Here is a 22,441-nt window from a genome sequence, read left to right as displayed (position 1 = left end):
CGAACGGGAGCAACAGCTGTGAACGAATGGAGTATGGGCACTAATGTTCGGCTCGGAGCGAGCTATGGCTACACGCACGCACGCACGCTCGAAGTACGTTGCCGACGAGGGGTGCCGTCGTACGTTCGTGTAGTCGTTGGCACCCGAGGCCGTTGGCTGCCGAGCGCGTTAGTGTCCTGCGAGCAGTGGCGCCGACGGGTGCCGAGTGTGCTCGTCTCGGCTGACTGCGAACCGGACAGCGGGCCTGCAGTCCTGCGGAAGTCTGGGTGAACATTTCGTGGATCCGAATGTACAGGGTGCGCCATCTAGAGTGCCGTTTATCATTTGGTTGTAAAATAAAAAGCGCCGTAATAATGTTCGATGCTTGAACTTTTATTTGAAGGTTGATTCTTAGTTTTTTTTTTTTTTTTTTTTGAAACGCAATTTCGGTAAAATATCCACTGCGACTGGCTTGGTAGTAGCTCATTCGGTCGACCTATTTTTGAGTACAGTTTCGATTGTATCTGATCCTATTTGGGCAATAGTAACTTGAATTCGGGAATTGAGGTCAGCAATAGCTGCTGATTTGTTCGTGTAACATAAATATAGATTGTGGTTGTCGCTGTATGGCACGTAGCGCCTAAAACCAAAGGCCGTCCATGTTCTCAGCTTCAATTTCGACGAAAAACCTAATCAGCCAAAATCCACACCAGTCACTCGTTGTGGGTGCATTGGCTTCTCTTGCCCGATATGTGGCGTTTCCGAACCACAATACTGCTTATTAACATACCCACCGAGGTGGAAATGTGCTTTTGACGAATGATTTGAGACCTACCTCTTTGGAAAAATGTTTTTCATATTTCCCAATTTTCTGCAACCAAAATTGTATTTTATAACAGCCGTTTCTTTTTATAACCAGATGAAGAAGTACGCGTTAATTTGCTCACCCTGTATATACATGTTAAATTAAAAAAAAAAAACTATTTGTAACTACACTGCTTTTCATAATGATAGCCTCACCCGTTTTTTCAGACTGAGGTTAAGATAAAACGCTGAACCTATTTTTCGTAGATTAGGAATCAATTAGTTTTGCAAAAGAAATAATATCCATTGTTTGATTTTTCGAAATAAAAATTATTTTGACTTAGGGAGCCAAAAAACGATAAAACGGCTGTTTCAAAATGATAGACTCATTATGTATTCTTCAAGAAAATAGGGCCACCCCGGTAAAAATGAATGACAATTATGATGTTTTAATAATCGGTGGAGTCTCCACTACGATTTATTACTTATAATATACGTTTTGGCATACTTTCGGATAGGTTCTTTGGCACGTTCATCGACAGGGAACCCCAAGCATTTCTAATCGCTACTTCAAGCGTCTGTATGTTTTCGTACTGCTTGCCATCCGCATAGATCTCTCAAATTAGAATTCCCCAAACATTCTCAATAGGGCTGAGGTCTGGAAAAACAGGCGGCCAGGTCATTAAATTGATTCCCAAATGTTCCGAGTAAGCTTTTGTTGCTCTACTTGCATGGACAATTGCATTATCCTGCTGGAAAATTAGCGGGTGGTGGTTGAAACGATGCAGGTATGGCTTCAAATTACTCTCCAAAATGGCTATGTAACCTTCACTGTTCATTCGTGAAGGAACTATTGCTAAATCACATTTAGCTTGGCTGTTAAACGCACCCCATACCATGATGGAACCTCCGCCGTAATTCCGTCGTCTAAAAAACGAGGTCAAATCTCGCCAGTAGTGGCAAAAACCATCCGGCCCATCAAGATTGAATTTCTTTTCGTCACTCCAAACGACCTGAACTTAAAAAAAACTCAAATATTGGAGAACTCAATGTATCGATAGCTTACATAATTCCATTCATCTTTCCATGACATATGCTCGTTCGCAAATTGCAATCTTGCTGCTTTGTGGTGTGTCTTCATTACTGGAATTTTTCTCATTGATTCTCTGGCAATGCTTACAGAGGAACTAAGAGTTCTCCAGATTGTAGCATAGCAAACATTCATGTGGAATTAATTTTTAATACGCCGAAAACATTTCGTAGTGTTAGACGCAGTTTTAACTACTCTTCGTTCATCTCGAAGGTAAAGTAATTTTGGCCGTCCAGATGACTTCCGAGTCCCATATTCCGATGGATCTTTCAAGTAATTACTGACAACCTTTGGAAATCGTTTCTAAGGCTATTTCACGATTTGACTTCCAAACACTATCGTACGCTTCAATTTTTCACCTTCTCCTAATTGAGTTCCACGATCCATTTTTTATCAAAATGGCCAATTGACTACAGGAAATATGCGAGACTACTGAGATAATAAAACTCAGTTACTTGACAATTCAACTACTTTTAGTAGGACTGGACTAGGACTGAGTTTTACAAGTGAGGCTATCATTTTGAAACAGCCGTTTTATCGTTTTTCGGCTCCTCAAGTCAAAATAATTTTTATTTCGGAAAACCAAACAATGGATATTGTTTCTTTTGCAAAACTAATTGATTCCTCATCTACGAAAAATAGGTTCAGCGTTTTGTCTTAGCCTCAGTCTGAAAAAACGGGTGAGGCTATCATTATGAAAAGCAGTGTAGTTCAAGGTCTGATAAATAATGGAGAGCGATGTTTGCATTTCCAGCAAACCAAAACTAGCATTTTACTTCTTATTTTATGCCCAACGCTCCAATCCCCCTGTCACACCGGACTAGGAAATCGAACCCAGGCCAGGTCCCAGGACAACGCGAAGCGTTTCTGACTACCCTGAACTACCCAAATTACCGAATGAGCAAAACCAACGAAGATGAGGGAAAACAACTAAGATGGTGATGGCTTGAAATTTGTATAATGTCCCACATGCACTGTATTGTAAAGTAAATCATGTGCGTCTAGCGTCTATATCTCTTCGACAGTTTGTACATAGCTTAACACTGTGTTGTTATGGATTATTTGAAGATCATTAAGCTTGTCAAAAAAAATTAGGCTTGACAAAATTTTGTTTTGTCAAAATTGAAATTAAATTGAAAATTGAATTGAGACTAGCTGTTTTAACCGGCTCGCCACTAAGGCCATTCAGCAGCGCGTTACTCCGTAAAACTTTTATTATTAATTTTTGCTTAAACACTTGCTGAGTTGAACACTGAGATGAGATCATGTCGGTCGGTAGACGATTGGCCTGTCAATAGTAGCTCCGACTCCAACCAGGGTTGCAGGTGAATGTTATGAAAAGATCAGTATTTCCGTAATGTCTCATATATGTTATTGTCTTCCTGTGCATATTCATGCATGTCTCTTGGAATTGCGTATCGTATCGTCTAGGACATGTCTATGCATAGCGGGCAGTATGACCAGTTTCCCAATATTGGCAATGTTATCATCATTCGCGACTGCAAGTGATAAAGAAGTTGCGTTTGCGACCATTACAATAGCCACAATACCTTTCTAATAGCAATAATACTTTAGGTCGTTGTCTGTTTAGTTCTTCTGTTTGTTTAATTCAAGTTATTCCTTTCTCGTTTTTGTTTTTTTAGAAACCAACATGTAATGTGGAGTGCTGGAAGAAATACAACACATTGACTATAACTCAAACATTTTGTGCAGAAATATACACTCAAAATACCCGTAACGTTTCCTAAAGCTATATGCTCGTGGCTGTACATAAAATAGCGTGTTTTAGTGCTTGTTCATGTGAATTAAATAATAAGTTGGCCTACTTAGCGGAAGTGAACTAAACTACAGACTAGCAGCAGGAATAGTTGTGTATTGGTGCAGTCGGTTTGGGCTGCTTATTTTGCTTGCTTTCGTGATTGTGGGTTCTCAAATACTTACCGCAGCATGATGTCAGGTGCAACGCAAGATTGTATACCATCCCGTGGTAATGGCGAAGTGAGTGTGATTACACCAGAACCGTTGGGTAATGTGCCGCAACATTTAAACATTGGCAGTAGTGTTATGGGAACGGTTAATAACTCAGCTGGTGGTATTAGTAATAGTAATACGGCGATCTATTACAATTTCATCGGACGGCTGATTAGTAAGGACAACATGTTGCTGATAAGCGAGGACGTAATCGAAGTTGGTCGCAATTCATCCAAGTCGCTGGTCGATTTTCATGTTGGGAAAAACAGCTTGGTCTCTCGAAAGCACTTCATCATTCAACATGATATGAACGACGAGTTTACGCTGTTCTGCCTTAGCAAGAACGGTGTCTTTATTGACAACGTATTTCATCGTAAAAGTGGCGAACCGTACAAATTGCCGAAACTGTAAGTAATTAGCATGTGTAAATTGGATTAGTATTGGATATGTTTTGTGATGTCACATTGAATACACATTATTAGTAAAGAAATATGTGTTAGGTTATTTTTACTTTCATTAATCACCTTTCACCTTTCTTACCTTCATAAATCATCTTTCTACATTTCAATGCATGTTTATCTCTTGTATGTCTTCTTGTAAAAAAACGGAATTTGTTCGTAATTCAGAAACTCTATATATATTTTTCTAAATTCATTTGAGGAGGATATACCATGGTACTGTCAACATGACCTTGATTTTTAACTTGCTGTAACGTGTTTTTTTCAGTTTGTGGCCATATTTATACAAGGTTAACCTTTATCACTCGATTATTCACTCGATTGGTGGGTCGTGTCCGAGTCGTAAGCGTAGATTCATGTCTCATCGTCAGCATAGATTCATGTCTAGTTATGACGTGGTTAATTTTGTTTGTTTTCATGCTTTCAATTTTCCGATTTGCGTCAAATATGCACATGACAAATGGCTTAAAACTATTTGATTCTTAATCTTTAGGTTCTGGTCGATGCTCTGACTACTAACATGCCGATCAACTTTGATTGCCGATGTCGATCAACATGCCGGCTTTAACATAACTGACACGGGTCGACAAAACCAAAATTTCACGTAGCTAGCTGTTAGAGTATCGGCACCATAAACATCATGCAAAACTTCAGCTGCCTAGCTTGAATTTTCGCCTTTTTCAAAGAAAAATTGTAAAATGTACCGAATTTTCTCTATGGTGACTTCCATTGTTAACACCATGTAACTGCACAAACGAATGGAACAAACAATAAATAGTGAAAGCATCTGTTTAAGTGTAAAGTATCAGCTTTAAAACGAGCCCAAAACTTGAAACTGTACAATCGATACTTCACGAGCTATCGATCACTAAAGCATCTATCGTGAAAAACGTCGATTGGCTTTTCCCCAACCTAATATATAGAGTGTGTTTTAAAATTACAACTACAGTATCAATAGTATTTATAGTATTGATCATAGTGGTGCACGATTGGCTTGGAAGCTGTCAGAAAATGCATTTAACGCTTGAAACGTTAACCACATAACGGTTTGGAATCATTTATGAAGAGCAGGTTTATCGTAAAAGCTCGATACTTGAGTGGCATATTAATAGGTACGTTCTGTTGTTTGATGAAACTGAAAAGTTTGATTTTCCGAAGTACCAACATTGAAACCCTAATCTAAAAACTAAACCTGCTCATATCTTCCCTGCTAGATCTAACCATTTTTGAAGCGACTTATTTCTGAAAATGAGGAATGGATTAAATATGAGAAGAATCAACGCAAGCGCTTACATGATTAAAACATGATTAAAGCAGGTGATCTGTCACACAAAACACTTCAAATCATGAATTGACGGCTAACAATGCTGTGCGTTTGATGGGATTGAAATTTGGTTAGAATGTTTTGGTGCATCCACACGGATCATATCCGACTACTATTTTTTGGTCCTTGCCAAATTCTCTTAATGGTATAAAATTGGTTAAGCGAGAGCCAGTAAAAACTGGTAAATCACAGAAGTTCTACACCGATTTAAATATGAAGTTACCCGAAAAATGAAAAAAAGGTAACGATAACAACGGCCAATATGTTTTTTAGTAAAAACATTGTTTATAAAAATCATAAAATAGGCAATAATTTTTACTTTATCCTACATCACTACCAGTATATTAGTATTAAATCGTTACAAATATGTTAGTTGTCATTGATTGTATGTATTCATTATACTATCAATAATAATTGCTTACATTAATACAAATTTTGTTTTTATTTCGTTGTAGATGCAGTATCCGCTTTCCAAGTACGAATATCAAAATCCAGTTCGAAAATCTGATTGGTCTAGCCAACAATGGTATTATGATCGATTTAAACGAGCATACACCAGTAAAAATCACTGGCTGTCCCATGAGCATCCCACTGCAAAATATCACCAGCAATAGCGTGGGCAGCGGCGGTAGCAGTACCAGCACCGGTGGTGCTCTCTGCGTTTCGGGCAACAAATCACCATCGTGCAGCGTAATCTATGCGCCACAAAAAATTTCGATTCCTTCCGAGCAGGGGGCTAGCGGTGGAACCGGACAGGGCCTTCTGAACGACATTCCGCGTGGACGCTGTCGTGGTAGTCTTGTTGGTGGCGTAAGTGGAGGAAGTGGTGGTCGTGGTAGTGACATACACGGCGGTGGTGGAGGAAGTGTCGGCAGCGGCTACCCGTCGCCGACGGGTACGATAAGTGCTGCAAATAGCTGCCCAACTAGTCCTAGGCAAAACGTCCCCGACTTTGCCCAGTACAGTAGCAATCATCATCACCATAGCAACATTAATCACTCTACTGGCACCAATACCAACAACAACAATTATTCTGTAGGTGTATGCTAACATATGCGCATATATATGATCAATTTACTTTATGTTTAATCTTTGTTTTTTATTTGTTTACCAATAGGAATTTCAAGCACCTGCTACACAATCTTTGGAAAGTGACAAACCACCGTATAGTTATGCGCAGCTTATCGTGCAAGCTATATCTGCATCGCCAGAAAAACAGTTAACATTGTCTGGAATCTACTCGTTTATATTGACAAATTATCCCTATTATCGTACCTGCCCTATCAAGAGTTGGCGAAATTCAGTCCGCCATGCCTTGAGCATGGGTAGGTAAGTCACTATGGAAGTCGAGGATTACGTTTTAGTCAACCTTATATTTGTGATTTATTTGATTTGGAGAATCCGAAACCCAAATCTGTTTTCGACAATGACCTTGTGATTCAAATTTTCTAGAAGCATACAAAAGCCTGACTCACTTAACGTAGCGTCACAACTATACAGTATTTTTGTCGTAAACCATAAACAAAATACAGATATATTTGTAGTTTGCATACCGATTTGAAGAACAAAACTATAATTATCGCTCAAGCATATTTTAAATCGAACCAGGTACCAAACAAGATCCGTCGTCTCATACTCTCATATCGCATTATCATCAAGTACTCTCATATCGGATTGTCATCACACGGATGTTTTCGTTGCCATTGTTGGATCGATCTATAATCGTGTTTCTCTTGTTCGCAATTAATTTAATTTCTTTTTGTATTCTGTTTTTTTCTGTTTCATCATAAGTTATTTCAACAAAGGGAAAATTGCACCAAACCAACTGTTCAATGCCCACTTTTGGACGATAGATCCATCCCGCAAGCAGAAGCAGATAGACCAGTGCTATAAGAAAAAACCCAAAATGCAATGTTCGCAATGTGGTCGTTCTCCATTCGGTATGCCAAGATCTGCGCCGGTTTCTTCTAATTATACGGACAATTCGCGCGAAGGTTCCCCAATCAACGAAGAACTGCTGCTGTCTGCACCAGGTTCTCCCGGACAGAACAATAGTAGCTGCTCTGCGAACAATCATGATGGTATGTAACATTGTTAGTGTTAAAAATACTAAATTTGTTTTATCTTGTTGATGATATCACGTGGGTCAGTATATACAAATACGTATGCGGTCCGGTGTGTCGGGCATAATTTTATAAAATCCACGTGATTTTTAATTAGTTAGTTAGAGGCATGTTCTATATTTTATACATAAATATAATGAATGGACCTTTCAACTAAAAGTTCAAGCGTCGAATTGTGACAATAAAGTATCCGGAAATTTGTGATTTTAAAGAAAATGCTTTATTCGACTTTTATGTGGCGTTAGGTTGCTACACATGTCAGTGACTTATGGTGAAAATTTCGGTTATTTTCAATGCTCAGTTTATTTTTAACAGCTGTTTTACTGTGCACGTGTCTTGCCCCGTCGGCGATTTTTTCTCTTCAAAAAAAAAAAATGAATGGCATAGAATCTTTATCAAATTTTGTGTTAAAAACGAAATTAAGAGCATGGACGCAATTGAAATGTTAACTGTGAAATGTTATGGTGAAGCTTTTAAGACCAAAAGCATTGCTTATCGGTGGTTCAAAATTTTTCTAGAGGGCCATGAAAATGTGAAAGTCGAAAAGCCACTTTTGATCGAATGTGAACAGCTTTGCTTACAGTTTTCTTGGATTGCAGGGTCGTGGTGCATCGCGAGTTGTTGCCGGTAGATAGAACGGTCAGTAACGAATATTACCTGCAAGTTATGCGCAATCTGCGCGAAGCAATCCGTCACAAACGCGAAATTTGACGAAACATTTTCGTCATTGTCCATACCATTGTCTAAGTTGCCGCGAACTCCCGTAACACCAAGGACGAAAACATCGTTCATCGCCATAGGCATAGTTGCGAATTTATGTAACACACGTTAGGATATTTAGAAAAGTGCCACCATGTTTTTTAACACACAGTAAACAAACGCAATATACAATCGAACCATGCAATCGAACGAATCTTTTCAACTTTTAGTGTCTCAAATTTTCAAGACTTGTCGAATCGTGGATCGCGAAGAAGAATTCTCGCATGGTGTTTATGATTTGCTTCCTCGTTTGGTAACGGTAAATGACAGCAACATGCGATTTTGGTACGAGACTAAAATACAAAATAGGTAAAATTCAGCAGTCTTATTATTCGATAGTGGCATTCGATAGTGGTATTCAGTGGAACGATCTAGCCGGTTGTTTAACAATATGTTGCAACAACTCACTTGTTGAAGGTACTCAGGTAGTTGAACAATATCACGTGCGTTGCTAATTTTGAACAAATCAGCTTTATGCTCGATCTTCTGTAGGAATCGTAATATGAGTGAACTTGGAGTACCATTTTATTTAATCGTAAAATCATTTGGTTTTGTTTTTGGTTGATGTAAAGTAAGACAAAATCAATAATTCATTCTTTTTGCAGGCAATTTTGCAACTAGGTTATACTATTTTATTTATTAAAAAATGTTTTTTTTTTCTCAATAGGTTCCCATCAATCTTCTTACCCGAACACAGCTGATCACCATCCGACCGAAGTGTATGAAGAAGATGAGCAGATGGAATATGAAAGCGACGACTACGAAGCATGCAACAAACGTCAGAAGATGTAACTGTCTCCTCATTGTGACGCAATTTTATGAGGTTGATATGCGGAACGACGTCCTTTATTGCCGTCGTTTTCGTTTTCATGGCATCGCTTTTACCGAGTAGTGAATTGACGAAGAGGGAGGGATATGTTGCTCGATTCGGTTTGATTGAACTTTAGTTTTGCTCAATCATTGAACTTTAACGATCAACAAGGTCCACTACACAATTAAATTAAATTTAAAAAATTAAGCATTTTCTTTTCGTTTGCCAAGTTCATTCCCGCTGCCCGAACAGAAAATGCTTCCTAATTTTATGGGTTTTAGCAAAAAAAAATACATGTTTTTCGATTCCATGAGAAGTAAGCGAAGAGCACCTCTGTCCATTATTACAAAACATGTGAAGATTGTAGAAGAGCGCTTACTTAGAGTGGACTTGCTGATTATCTTTGTAAGGTATATTACTTTGTCTGACAACAGATTTAATAACTGCTTTGTCCTAGTGACTTGGTCGTCCTAGTGACATTCAAGTTTGCAGAAACTTTACTTATTGATGAGCGTTTTTTAAACATGTCATCATTGCGACATTGTAGGCAGAAATGGAAAAATTAGTTTGGCCTGCGTCAAGTTATGATGCAATCAAAGGTCCAAAGAATGAGAAAAAACATACCAGAGAGAGAAAAAGAGAGAGATAAGGAGAGAGAGAGAGAGAAAGCGAGAGAGAAAGAGAGAGAGAGAGAGAGAAAGAGAGAGATAAAGAGAGAGAGGAAAGAGAGAGAATTTAGGTATGTATTTAATTAATTTGAATTTATTTCGGAGTAGCATCTGTCTTCCGTTAACAAAATATTTGTCTGAATAAATGTTCCATATTTCCCGATTTTCTGCTGCCAAAATCATTTTTATCACATAAATTTGGTGAAACAACCTTTCACATACAAGATTAAACGTAAAAGGAAACCTTTAAAACCCCCTTTTTTTAATGTTCAAGCATCGAAAAACATAAAACCGTTTTTATTTTATAACCAAATATAAACGGCGCTCTAGATGGCGCACCCTGTAGCAGGCGCCGAACTGCGTGGCCCTCAACGAACTTGATGGGCAAGTTCTTCGGTTCGGAACGCATGAAAGCAGCAAAGCATAAGCGGATGTCTTATCCTTATATTCTTATCTTATTCTTATATAAATGAAAAAGCCCCAAATTGAGAAGCTCCCCAAACGACACTGCTGAAATACTTGATCCTCATCCATCCCAGCTCCCCGCCTTAACAGATGGTTTTTCCATTTTGAGTCTTGGAAGAGCATTCACTTAAAGCACAAACAGTGCAGCAGCACCGTTCGGGCCGAGTGAGTGAGCGCAGCTGACCAAGATTGAGTCATGCACTCCGTTTCCAGCCTCTAGAGTGACTGCAACTGTTTCTCGCCGAGCCTACTGGTACACTACACCATTTTACGATTAACTACATGCCGTGTTAATGGGCTTAGCATGAAGTGCGCTCCGATTCCAGACGATAGGTTTGAAGTACGAATAGTTCGCTGGTAGCTGGCGCCTTCTACGTTGCTGCTGTCCGATAGCTTCCGACCTGGTTCAGCTTTTATGTTTTGATTGTCCACGTTTAGTGTCGTTTCGGTAACCATCGTTTCGAACAATTCGAACCGCAAGCAGCAGCGAACACAGACGGGGATTGGGGATCTATTATTATTTTTTCTCTCTGTTTCTCTGTAATTTTACGGAGCCACCAGAATCGATCTGAAGATCTAGTGAGGTCGCCGCCGGGCCGCCGGATTGACTTCCTTTAGAGCGATTGCTTCATTTTCCGCTTCACCGGAAAAGACGAGCAAGAAAAGTTTCAACAACAAAATTTTACCCCATCCCCATTAGCGGAGACGTGGCAGATGGAGCAACATAGGACACGGGAACACAGTGGGGGCATGGTAGAGGAAACAAGCGTCAGAAAACTTTTGATTGAACGCCAGAGTAGGTATTTCGCCGTTCGGTGCAGCACTCTGGTGAGCTGGTTAAGTTTCCGTTTCTTGTTTACCTTCCGAACGGGGGAAAAAAACCCCAAACCGAGACGAGTGCGTGAACCAGACGAACGATCCTGTTTTTTGGTATTTTTTTCCTAAACTTTTTGCTTTTTCTGAGCATCTATTTCGAATGGAATGGCTTCGAGGAGCACTTAGGCGTTACGCAGGGCGCCAGCCAGGCGATAGGCTCAACCGAAAACGGCAAGTCACACCGCCAGCTTCACACTGAAACACCTGTAACGTGTCCAACGCCAGCACAGAAGCCCAGAAGTCGGGGTGCAGGGATGGGAAAAACTTATTAAATGTCATTTCTCCAATGAATATTGATGAACTGGAGAGTGGATTAATATTTTAAGATACATCCGGCCATCCGGCCGGGGTCCCCACGCAAGTTGTGGCTCGGCCAAAATTATGACCAACCCTTCGCAACCCGGTGGCAGGTCAGTAAATGTCCTGCCCGTGCCCGTTGGCAACATCCGGTTCCGATGTTGCCCAAGCTACCCAACAGTCGGCTGCCCGCTGCTCTAAACGAAGCAAATCGGACCCAATTCTCCAGGGAAAAGGAAGGTGGAGGAGCCTGGGACAAGGACGATGCACACACACACACACACACGCTGGTGAATGTGAAATAAGCCGTGCCTGAAGGAAGCCGTGTGAGGTAATTTGGGTTCAGCATAAAACAAATTGGACACATTGGACACCTTCTCAAGGATGAGGTGGCCTACCGCCTGCCTGAAGTGGCCATTTGTTGCTTTTTAGGTTGACGTGCTGAAAGCAATGAATGATTTTGAGCTTAAAGATCAACTGGTAGAGTAAACAGTAGCCCATGGCAGTTGTTTATTTGTGTTCAAGCACTGTTTGCGCCTTTTCTTGAATGTCTGCGTTTACTGTTTCCTACGTTAACTGCTTGCGATAAACCACAACCATAATATCGCTTACATTAGGACCAACTCGTACCTTCTACTCCAGCGTAATAGTTCTTCTCACATGACATTTCCTTCAAGAAAGGCATGTTACCGCCTTTCTATTCACGATGTCCACCATTTGGATGATGCGAGTCTTTTTTAATGATGAGATCAACTTTGCACATGAATGTACACCAGCCAAAACGCATCGCTTCCTGCCTGTGGGACCACCGTTCACTCTCATCCATCACGTAACGTAATAGAAATTCGTATGAACTTGAAGCGCTCATCGAATATTGCGGCTTATAGTTTCCACATTCTTTCAATATATAAGGCTGGGGAAAATGTCATCCATTATTTTTGGGTGAAATTCAAAACTTTATTTAAGATACTTCCGATTGTTCGATTTACGTCAAATATTACGCAGAGTTTTGGTGTAAAATTTGTTGTCTTTTCAAAGATTTTATAATGCCTCTCTTGTAGAAGACTTGCTCGTTATTGGCAAAAAACTCGAGCAATCCATTTTCGCAATCCTTTTTTGATCTCAGTTTTTTATCGCTCAGGAAACTTTATAATGTGCGAAAAAGCTGTCAATCGCTTGGCGCAAGGTCCGGACTATACGGTGGATGCATCAAAACTTCCCAACCAAGCTCCTGGACGTTCTGGCGAGTCATTAAAGACGTGCGTAAAATTTCGTTATCCTGGTGGAATACAAAACCTCTTCCGTTGGCCGATTCTGATCATTGCTGGTCAATGGCTAGTTTCGAACGGTGCAATAATTGACAGTAGAGATCTGAATTTGGTGTTTGGCTACACGGAAGCAACTCAAAAAGAACGGTTCCTTTCTAGCCCCACCATATACCTAGTAGAACCATCGTAGCCGTTATTTCTGGTTTGGCCACAGGTTATGCTGCTTCAACACGCTTAGACCGCGACCGATTTCACACAATATTGTCGTAAATGACCCATTTCTCATCCCCAGTACCCATCCGTTTAGGAAATGGGTCGATTTCGTTCCGTTTGACCAAAATTGCGCCGATGGAAATTGGAGCCATCATGTTTTTTGGTGTACATAGGGTGGCGCCCAAACATCGACCTTCTTTGTGAATCCAGCTTTGCGCAAATGGCTTTAAGCTGTTCGATGATTGATTTTTAGCTCCTGGGCGATGCTCTGATTACTAACCGATGCCGAGCAACTTTGATTATTTTACTGTGATTTTATCAACATTTTCGATCACGTGTCTGCCGTGTAACATAAAAAATAACTAAAACGGGTCTTCGGAGCCTAAATTTATCAGCTACTAGCTGTTAGAGCATCGGCACCATAAACACCATGCAAAATTTCTGCGCCCCAACTTGAATTTTCGCATTTTTTTAAACAAAAGTTGTAAAATATAGTCAATTTTCTCTTTGGTGACATTCATTGTTAACACCCTGTAACTCACAAACGAATGGAACAAACAATAAACAGTGAGAGCATCTTTATGCAGGTGTAAAGCATCAGCTTTAAAACAAGCTAACCTTAAAACTATACGATCGATACTTCACGAAATATCGATCACTAAAGTCATCTACCAAGAAAATAATGGATTACTTTTTCCCCAAACTTATATAAATAAACTAATGCTTAACTAATCATGTTACGGAAAAAACCGGCTCACTGCTCGATCCACACCCGTCCGATTGCGCCTGCAACAATGCAACCCGCCGAACATGGCGATCGTTCAGCCCGTGCGATCGCGCTGCATATTCGCTGTATCGTTGGGCGATCATGCTGAGCTCATGCTGCGCCTGTCAGGCCGCGCTCGAGTCGACAATTGGTTCGATCATAAGTCAGTTCGAAGCACGTATGCAACACACAGGTCACCAAAGTCCGGTATCCAGTTTTGTGCTGTGGTTCGCCCTCACACGCCAACGCCACTCCAGGAGAGGTTCAAAAAGTTCCGTTACCGTTCCGGTGCAATACCACCCGAAACTGGCGTACCGGAGACATGCACCCGTTCGCTCGACGCTTCGGAAGTGAGTTATCAGGGTTATAACCACTGCCGCTAAGCTAAGCAGGAAGTGATCAATTGACCAGCAGGCGTGCAGGCGAGCAATCGGTGTGTGTCTGTGAGCGGCACAATTGCGGTTGTGCCACAGCGATTTGTTAAGCAAATTTTAAGCACCATTTCACCATCAATGATCACCAGCAATTGCATGCTTCCTGCTGCATAGAGAGAGAGAGAGAGTTGCAAGGGGGTGAGGGGAAGAGTGTTATTTAATAGGAATGTGCCCCACAGAATGGCAGAACGTGGAGAGCGCAACACCGTCGTCGGTTGTCACGATGCGCAGCTCGAGTCAGTCGTCCCGAACGCAGACCCTGGTGAGGTTGTTCCTTCGTCAGCAGCAGTGGAGCAGTGACAGTGATGAGTGATGTGTGTGGGCGTTTGCGCGGTTTTGCAAGTGCACAGGATACGTACCACCGCCAAATCAACAGCGAGCAAAAAAAAACCCCAGCAAAGAATCCACCGAACGAAGCAACAACCAACAACTGTTTTGCAGTTAGCAAGGCATCTACTAGCAACACCCAAGCAAACAGATTGTCAAAAAAAACACAGCCCCAGTGGAGCAGCCATCAGGATATCGGTCCTACGTCGAATTTCGCAAAGCTTTCCTCTCTCGACCTTTTCGCTTTTCTCTTCCGACAGCTGACTGGCGCAACTGGCGCTGCATCACGGAGGCGTCGAGAAGGAGCCGGCCACAGGATGATCGCGATTGTTGCCGGAGGGAGGGCGAGCCGCATGTGTTGGTTTTGTGTGAAAGTGTGTGCGATTGTGTGTGAGACGGGGGTGGGCGGATGGGTTCCGTAATGGGTTTACTTCCGCGTACCGCGTAGACCGCGTGCTGTTGTTGATCGCACTCACCCTGTTGATGTCCGGAGGGACACCAGGGCCAGGGCCGTAGGGTGTAGCGAACGGTGTCTCTAAACACGGGGGTGTCTGTGTGGTTGTGTTCCGTTTCTTCCCTTTCTTTACGCAGGGTGTGTTCTTCTTCAACATCGTGCAGTGGACCCCGATCAAGTACCTCGGCTACTCGTACCCGTTCTGGGCCCACGCGTTCGGCTGGTTCACGGCCCTCTCGTCGATGCTGTGCATCCCCGGCTACATGATCTGGTTGTGGAGAAAAACACCCGGAGATCGTGCGAACGTAAGTTACGCGCCCCAGCGCGACTGTGCTCCCCCATCCCTTTCGCTACATCTGCTGTACTCTTCATTTCCGTCCAGAAAATCCGTCTGATCGTTCGGATCGAAGACAGCGTGAGCCAGCTGCGGGAGAGAATGCGAGCTGACGCCGAAAAGGGAATGGAGTTATAAAAGGCCAGCGCCCGCCTAGGGCAGCACCATTTCACCCCTTCGCAACCCCTTCCACACTTCACTAGTAGCAGCACACACACACACACACATACACATGCCTCCTAGTAACCCTCGCCAGCCAGCCAGCCAGCCTACCAATCTTCGCCGCCATGAGTACCGCCCGGACCGGCCTAAAGATGATGCGATGCAGCTTGAGAATGGCCCTCAGTGTCAGGACATAGGCAGGCAGGAGAGGCAGGTCGTCAAAGGCTACCACACTTTAACGCGCGAGGCGCGCCTGTCAAATCCTTTTCCGATCACTCCAGAACAGTCTCGACGCTTCCTCCCTTATATCAGAAGTCTACGAATGATTGTACTAACGAATGATAGTACCGACGCACTATACACCCCCCGCCCCTCCACCCAGCACACAAAAACCCCTGCCGTACCCCGCACACCTAAGCTGTCTTTTTCTGATGATAAGAACGTGGACGAGGTGAAGAAGTAACTATATGTTCCGTAGCGTGTTAAGATTATCCAATGCTCCGACGGCATCCCGATCGACGAGAGAGAAAGAAAGAGAGAAGGGAAGAGAGAGAGAGAGAGAGAGAGAGAGAGAGAGGGGGAAAGAAGCCTGCGGGGCGTTCGTGCCGCGTTCAACACCAACAACCGAGGCGCACCTCAGCGTGAGGGTTGGGCGGTTGCTGATAACCAGGCAACCAGGGACCCGTCGGATGGGGCCGCGCGCAGGCTTCCACCACCAGAGGCGTGTGGAATCTTGTGGAAGGCAATAAATGTAACTCAATCGACCCTCTATTTATTCACGGCACTTTTGCACTTCGGACGACGCTACGACACGCGCGCGTGCGTTGCCAAACCGCCCACCAGGGGACGGACACCGAGGCCCGAGCCCCGAGTGAACCTGTGAAGCGATTGCAAAAATAAAGCCTTGTAAGGTACCCGTTTGTCGTACCCGTTCCTGTTTGCTGTCCCCTCCCCTGCCCCTTCGGAGAACTAGGTGCAGAGTGCGCTTGCGGAAGGCTGACCTGTCAACGGGCTGCTGCATCCGGTTATGCATATATAGGGTGGTCCAGTTCCGGTTCCGAAGATGCGCCCCATGATAATATGACTGTATGGCCCCTAGTCGCACCGTCCAGCGGTCGTCCAAGTTTCCCCGTTTCGCCCTTCGTCGAAGCCAACCAATCAGCCAACAATTGGGAGCCGCCAGACTCCAAAAACCCGGTCACCAAACCAAGTCACTGTCGTTGTGGAACTTTCCAAGTTTCCAGAATAGAGTTTGACCGTTGTAATCAACGTCAAGTAATCAGGTAAAGTCCACCACCTAACACTCGATGGAGCACCACGCGGAGGATCCGACATACGCCATCGAAGATCGGCCCTGTGTTCCTTTCCGGGAACTTCACCTTTTTCTGTCCTTGGTTTTGTTCGGCCCCCAATACCGCTCGCTCGCTTGTTATACATTTATAGTGTCGGCGCTTCCTCGTTGTCGGTGAGCCTCCGCAGGTATGCTGTATGCTCACGACGTAAGCCTTTCATAACGGGCGTGCGGGCGGACGGGGGTGGCTCGGTGCCGTGAGTAAACATGTGCTCACGCCGGTGGTGGCTCACGGCCCACTGCACTGGTGTCGCGTCGCGCGTTTATGACGCGTTCGCGATCGCTGGCCGAAACCACCAGCAGGCAGGCAGTTACCGTGTGGCGCTGGGCCCATTAGCATGCGCGCAGTGCGCAGACTGACGAAGTAAGCCGACGACAGGTACACAGGATCACACAGCTGCCCCCCCCCCCCTCCCGCCCTGCAGGTGATCCTAGTCCTAGCAAGCAAGGAATTGGCCACGGACTAAATTGAGCTAACGGTGAGGTTGAGCGATGTTTTCTTCGACTAAGTCCATTGATTGACTCAACCGTTTAGTGTGCGTGCGTGCGTGCGTGTGTATAGAAGGGCTGCTCAAAAGTTCCGGACACTCCGACCGGGGGTTACTACAGAGGGTTGTTGCGCAATGTGCAACGGACGGATGATGCAAACTCTCGGAGGTTCTCCGGAACAGGTCTGTGTGTCGAATACAGGTTCTCCTTGCGGGCAGTGCGTGCTATATTAGGGCAAACCTACGGCGACAAGCTTGGCTAAGCAAATCAAACAGCTCGCACACACACACACACACACAGCCGCCTGCTAACAACGCGCCATATTTGTCCACCGTGATCTCGTGTGTTGTCTCCGGTCCCGGTCGGCGGAGCCGCGATTGGTCATCGACGTGAACGCGCGCGCCCGCGCTCCATTCATTACGTCTTCGACGTCGCCGTCATCGTCACCATACCCAGCAGTCAGTGCCAGTTGTCAGTTGTCTCTCATTCTTTTTTCTATCAAAGAAGTCCTACGCACGGTACGACCTTTGCGCGGATTTGCTGGCCTGACTGGACGGGAGGCCCACTCATGGTCAAGCTCAAGCAGCCAAGCTTCTTGCGCAACAACACACGCACACCGCTCGAGGCGTATCTTCGCGCATCATTGGCCGGGCCTCGGGCTTTGGTCCTACACACATCCGATACACACGGACACGGGCACACACTATCAGAATCGCGGATAGACCGCGGATCCGAACGGAACGGTTGTGCTTGCGACGATATTATTTCACGCCTCGTGTGCAGCAGATCGGTTGAGGATTTCGGCTCGCGGAACTGGGGCGGTGTATTTGGCCCACCGACTGACGGACGACGAGGGCATCCGCATCCGGTTTTCTAGTGGCCAGAGTGACCTGGGATACCTAGTGACTTGTGATGTGCGTCGTGGTGGCTTTCTAGGGATACATCAACACTTCCGCTCACACCTGTCCCACTTTTGGCTTGGGAGAAGTTCGTGATGTGGAGCTGACCGGAGGACGACCGGAAGGCAGAGCCACTGGAGAAAAGCACAAACCAACAACAAGACCGAGACCAGCAAATATAGTAGTGCGTAGTGCGTGTGCATGAACTCAACTCGCTCTCAATCAACCTAAGACGCTGTGAAGTCCCACCAGGTAACCAGGTGCACTGCTGCAAGGATCACGCGCGCACGCTCGCGAATCGGTAAGAAGATACCGGGGGGAGAGATGCTCATTTCACAGATCCGACCAGCACCGCCCACACGGTCGCGTCAGGTCACCAGGTTTCTAGAGGTGTCGCCGGACGCTTCTGAAATAGATATTCGATTAGCGTAGAAGACAGCAAACGTGTCGACGTAACCTTGAAGCGAGGTGTCTACGACAGTGACACGCACCTTACCGGAGGTCGGCGTGGGCCATCGGGGTGTCGTGATCAGTACGGCACTTCCCCAGCCTCGGGCGGCGGCTCTCTAGATAGCGTAGGCCTCCCCGGGGAGTTGCCTTTGGAGTTGATTCTGTGGGCTCTCTTGCAGGCCCGACTACGACCTACGACGACCTTGACCTTGAAGCAATAGACCAGTGGCAGCGGCCCCCCCCCCCGACACCAGGCAAGGCTCGGCACGGTTCCGGCAGGGTGATCCATCAAGTGTTTGGGTTTCAAAACAACCTTGATTACTTGACGTTTTCAAACGTAAACATAAACACGTTGGAAACTGTAAACATTTCGCAAACGAAGATTGTTGCGTTTAAAATTGGGAAATATTAAAAACTTATTTCCACCGTGGTCCAAGTCCTTGCACGAAATTTGAAAAGCTCATTTGGGGGGGGGGGGGGGGGGGGGGCGGGGGTGGTGGAAAGGGATTGTCGTATTTCGGTCGCGTGCAACAGAAGCCAATGCACACCCACAACGGGTGACTGTTTGTTGGGGTCGTAACCGAGATTATTTTATTATTATTGGGACGGACCGTAGCAGCCACCTTAAGTTTTGCGCGCGCTCTCCGGACGCTCTTGCGCGTTGAATTCGACTAAATCTGTGATGGGACACCGGGACATTGAACGAAAATTGAAAGCATCACCCCAACAAAATGGAATTGACTCTTGGCGGACACAATAGCGTGGCAGATTTAATTAGAATGTTTACTGTTTCTTCGTCGTCGGCGGCACTATAAACATTGCCACCTCACTCACACACGCGCTACACGCTCATGCATTAATCATCAGCATTACAAATGATTCGCCCCCCCCCCCCCCCGACGTCCTCCCGCTACCAGCTGGAAATGACAACCATAATAGGATGGCACCGCACGCTGACCTAAGCCGACGCGCACTATCTAAGGCCCGACCCCGAACCAAGGACATCCGTTGCTGGTTGCTCTATTTAGTGTAAGGCAATAAGTAATTCAACCCCCACGTGCCCCTCCACCCTCCCCACCCGACACCTCACCACACCAGCTGCTGCCCTGGGCCTGGGGTACCCGAGGGGGGGGGGGAGGGTTGTGTAGGCGTTTTGCCACCAGGAAATAGCTCACATTCCACTAACGGCTACATCGCATCGGCTGCATCGGCGGTGATTTACGCGCCAGAGCCAGACGGAGCAACAATATTGACGCACACACCTTAAACAGTGCAGCAGCGGTGACCGCCATCCCACGATCTCCGTAGTGAAGTCGGTAGTCGGTGCACTACTGTGCACAAGCCGAAACCTTGGCTAGGCATTGGCAAGCAAGCAGTTAAGGTAATTCAATCGGGACCGATAGCGGCACGAAGCTCTAAGCTCATGTGAAGTCAATTAAAGCCCCCCCCAGGGTACGCGATATGGCGTTGACCGATGCGTCAGCAGTGTTCCACTAAATGTGGCTCGTGCAACGATCAGCTGACCGTGTATCCACTCGGGAGTGTAAAACTTCAAATTGATGAAATAATATCTGACCTATAACTGGCCGATGTAAAGAGCGTTTGCTTTCGATCGTCCCGTCCAATCAAATTCACAGAGTCGAAAAAAAATCGAATGGACACTAAATACTTTGCCCTGATGGCTGACCACTTGGTATACTAGGCTGTTCATTAAATTCTGAGCTTTTTCAACAAAGGGCGCTGCTACGAGGCTGATATTTTTGGTGATATTGGTACACTCTTCAATTGAACGTATGTGAAGATTCATTTCAATCGGTCACTTACTTTTTTTTTACAAGCCATTTAGTATCGACGCGTCACAGTATTTTTTACAGCTGTTATGACGTCATCATTTGATGTAAAACGCTTTCCGCGCACGATTTTTTTTTTTAGTCTGAAAACATATGGAAGTCGCTAAGGGCCAAATCTGGTGAATAGGTTGGATACTCTAACAATTCGAACTTTAATTCATGGATTTTTGACATTGTTTTATCAATTTGCAAGTAATCCGCTAGCAAAATTCCATTCGCATCCCACAAAACTGATGCCAACATTTTTTTTGGCAATTTCTGGACGAACTCGTTTCGGAACCGAAGAAAAAGGTTCAACCCATTCTTAGACTCTTGTTTTGATTCAGGATCATGATGATAGACCTAAGTCTCATCCGTAGTGATGATTCAATGCACAAAATCCACTTCATCCTATCGAAAATGCTTTAAATGTTGTCAAGAAAGATGCATTCGAATGCGTTTTTAGCGAATGCGGCATCCATTTTGCAAACAGCTTTCTCGAACTCAAAACTTCAGTCAAAATATTGGTTATACTGCTCAATGAGTTGGCTAACTCTTGTACTAAATCTCTTTCAGTGGTTCGACGATTTTCCATTACGAAATCCTGTATTGTTTTACGATTTCCGATGTTGTGTCTGTTTTTTGACGTTTTTGACATGGATCGTCTTAAAGACTACTACGACCGCGTTTAAACTCATAACCGCCCCTTTTAACCACCTAATTAAAGGTAAAGAGTCCTTATACACTTTCAACATTCGTTCATAATTTTCCTTTGCTTTTAAATCTTTCAAAAATAAAAATTAAATCACTGCATGACACTTGATTTTTTCCATTGTAAAAAATACTGTGACATGTGGATACTAAATGGCTTGTAAAAAAAAAATAAGTTACCGATTGAAATGAAACTTCACATACGTTCATTTGAAGAGTGTACCAATATCACAATAAAAAACCCAACCTCGTAGCAGCGCTCTTTGTTGAAAAAGCTCAGAACCTAGTGAACAGCCTAGTATAAGAGGCTGACAGTAAATTGGGGCAGGGTCCGTAATCATTATTCTGGGTTGGTGTCAAGAGCCATGTACCAGAAACCCTTGGAAGTGTCCGAAGCAGGTGAAGCTCGTTGAAGCTTCGGTCCATGTAATGCCCAGCACCCACCCAGGTGTTAAGGGGTGTGGCTGAGCGAGGGTGATACGTAATCTGGCTGGGTGGGTGGGTTTAACCTTGCCGCCGTCCGAACGATCGGAATTGCCGTCCGTCGGTGCGGTGAATTGTTGCCGCTTCCTTATTCTTGCGTTGCGTGAGCCGCCGCCGCCGCCGGCCACCGCCGATGTTGTGTTTTTGTTTTTCTGCTCCGCCACCACCAATTTCACTTGGCCGAGGTTCGTCACAGTTCGGCTACCGTTTGGCGTTTTCCACTTCCACACACCACCGCGACAGACCGCGAGTGACGGAGCATCAATCGCCCGCTTTATGATGTCGGCTCCTTTATTGGGGGGCGGTTTGTGGCGCCATTGCAGGATAGAATAAAACCACCGCCACCGCTGGTAAACTAATAGCATCCCACGGCATGTCCGTTCGATGTCCTCTGCTGGCGGCGACATTGGCGGCGTCTGCCGTCTGGAATGCCGCGACTTTCACTAGCGTAGACTACAACACCTACGTATAAGTATATATTCCGCTTTGTTTTCATCTACAACTTAGGCCGCAAGTTTTGTGTGTGGCACCCGGAGCCACACAGCTACGCATGGTGAGATGCTCCCGAGCGAACAGCGGCATGATGAGGCTACTCAGGGAACGACCGACACCAAGCACCAGGTACGTATAGATTTGGTAGTGTTAG

The 22,441-nt window shown here is 44.7% G+C and overlaps 2 protein-coding genes across 2 annotated transcripts; both read left to right on the top strand.

Annotated features, from left to right (window-relative positions):
• The first annotated feature begins 3,823 nt into the window (after positions 1 to 3,823).
• On the top strand, positions 3,824 to 9,300 carry LOC128277569 (forkhead box protein K1-like). Its single transcript, XM_053016049.1, has 5 exons — positions 3,824 to 4,251; positions 6,082 to 6,661; positions 6,744 to 6,955; positions 7,418 to 7,707; positions 9,176 to 9,300. Exons 1-5 carry the CDS (start codon positions 3,824 to 3,826, stop codon positions 9,298 to 9,300), a joined length of 1,635 nt encoding a protein of 544 aa, XP_052872009.1.
• A 5,172-nt stretch (positions 9,301 to 14,472) lies between these two features.
• On the top strand, positions 14,473 to 16,464 carry LOC128277559 (sodium- and chloride-dependent GABA transporter 1-like). Its single transcript, XM_053016038.1, has 3 exons — positions 14,473 to 14,568; positions 15,150 to 15,392; positions 15,470 to 16,464. The coding sequence occupies exons 1-3, from the start codon at positions 14,473 to 14,475 to the stop codon at positions 15,557 to 15,559; spliced, it is 429 nt and encodes a 142-aa protein (XP_052871998.1). The 3' UTR covers positions 15,560 to 16,464.
• Positions 16,465 to 22,441: the final 5,977 nt, after the last annotated feature.

This window comes from Anopheles cruzii, chromosome X (assembly GCF_943734635.1).
Source record: "Anopheles cruzii chromosome X, idAnoCruzAS_RS32_06, whole genome shotgun sequence".
In the NCBI taxonomy this organism is placed as follows: Eukaryota; Metazoa; Arthropoda; class Insecta; order Diptera; family Culicidae; genus Anopheles; species Anopheles cruzii.
Note: the sequence above shows the minus strand (reverse complement) of the source record. Positions and strands in the feature narration are given on the sequence as shown.

What these genes read in the sequence shown, in the direction of transcription:
- LOC128277569 (XM_053016049.1), top strand. Translation starts at nt 3,824, where the DNA reads ATGTCAGGTGCAACGCAAGATTGTATACCATCCCGTGGTAATGGCGAA. An exon ending in CCGTACAAATTGCCGAAACT is followed by an intron (nt 4,252 to 6,081) that starts GTAAGTAATTAG and finishes ATTTCGTTGTAG; the next exon opens with ATGCAGTATCCGCTTTCCAA. An exon ending in CCAACAACAACAATTATTCT is followed by an intron (nt 6,662 to 6,743) that starts GTAGGTGTATGC and finishes GTTTACCAATAG; the next exon opens with GAATTTCAAGCACCTGCTAC.
- LOC128277559 (XM_053016038.1), top strand. Translation starts at nt 14,473, where the DNA reads ATGTGCCCCACAGAATGGCAGAACGTGGAGAGCGCAACACCGTCGTCG. An exon ending in CGTCCCGAACGCAGACCCTG is followed by an intron (nt 14,569 to 15,149) that starts GTGAGGTTGTTC and finishes CCAGGGCCGTAG; the next exon opens with GGTGTAGCGAACGGTGTCTC. An exon ending in CACCCGGAGATCGTGCGAAC is followed by an intron (nt 15,393 to 15,469) that starts GTAAGTTACGCG and finishes ATTTCCGTCCAG; the next exon opens with AAAATCCGTCTGATCGTTCG.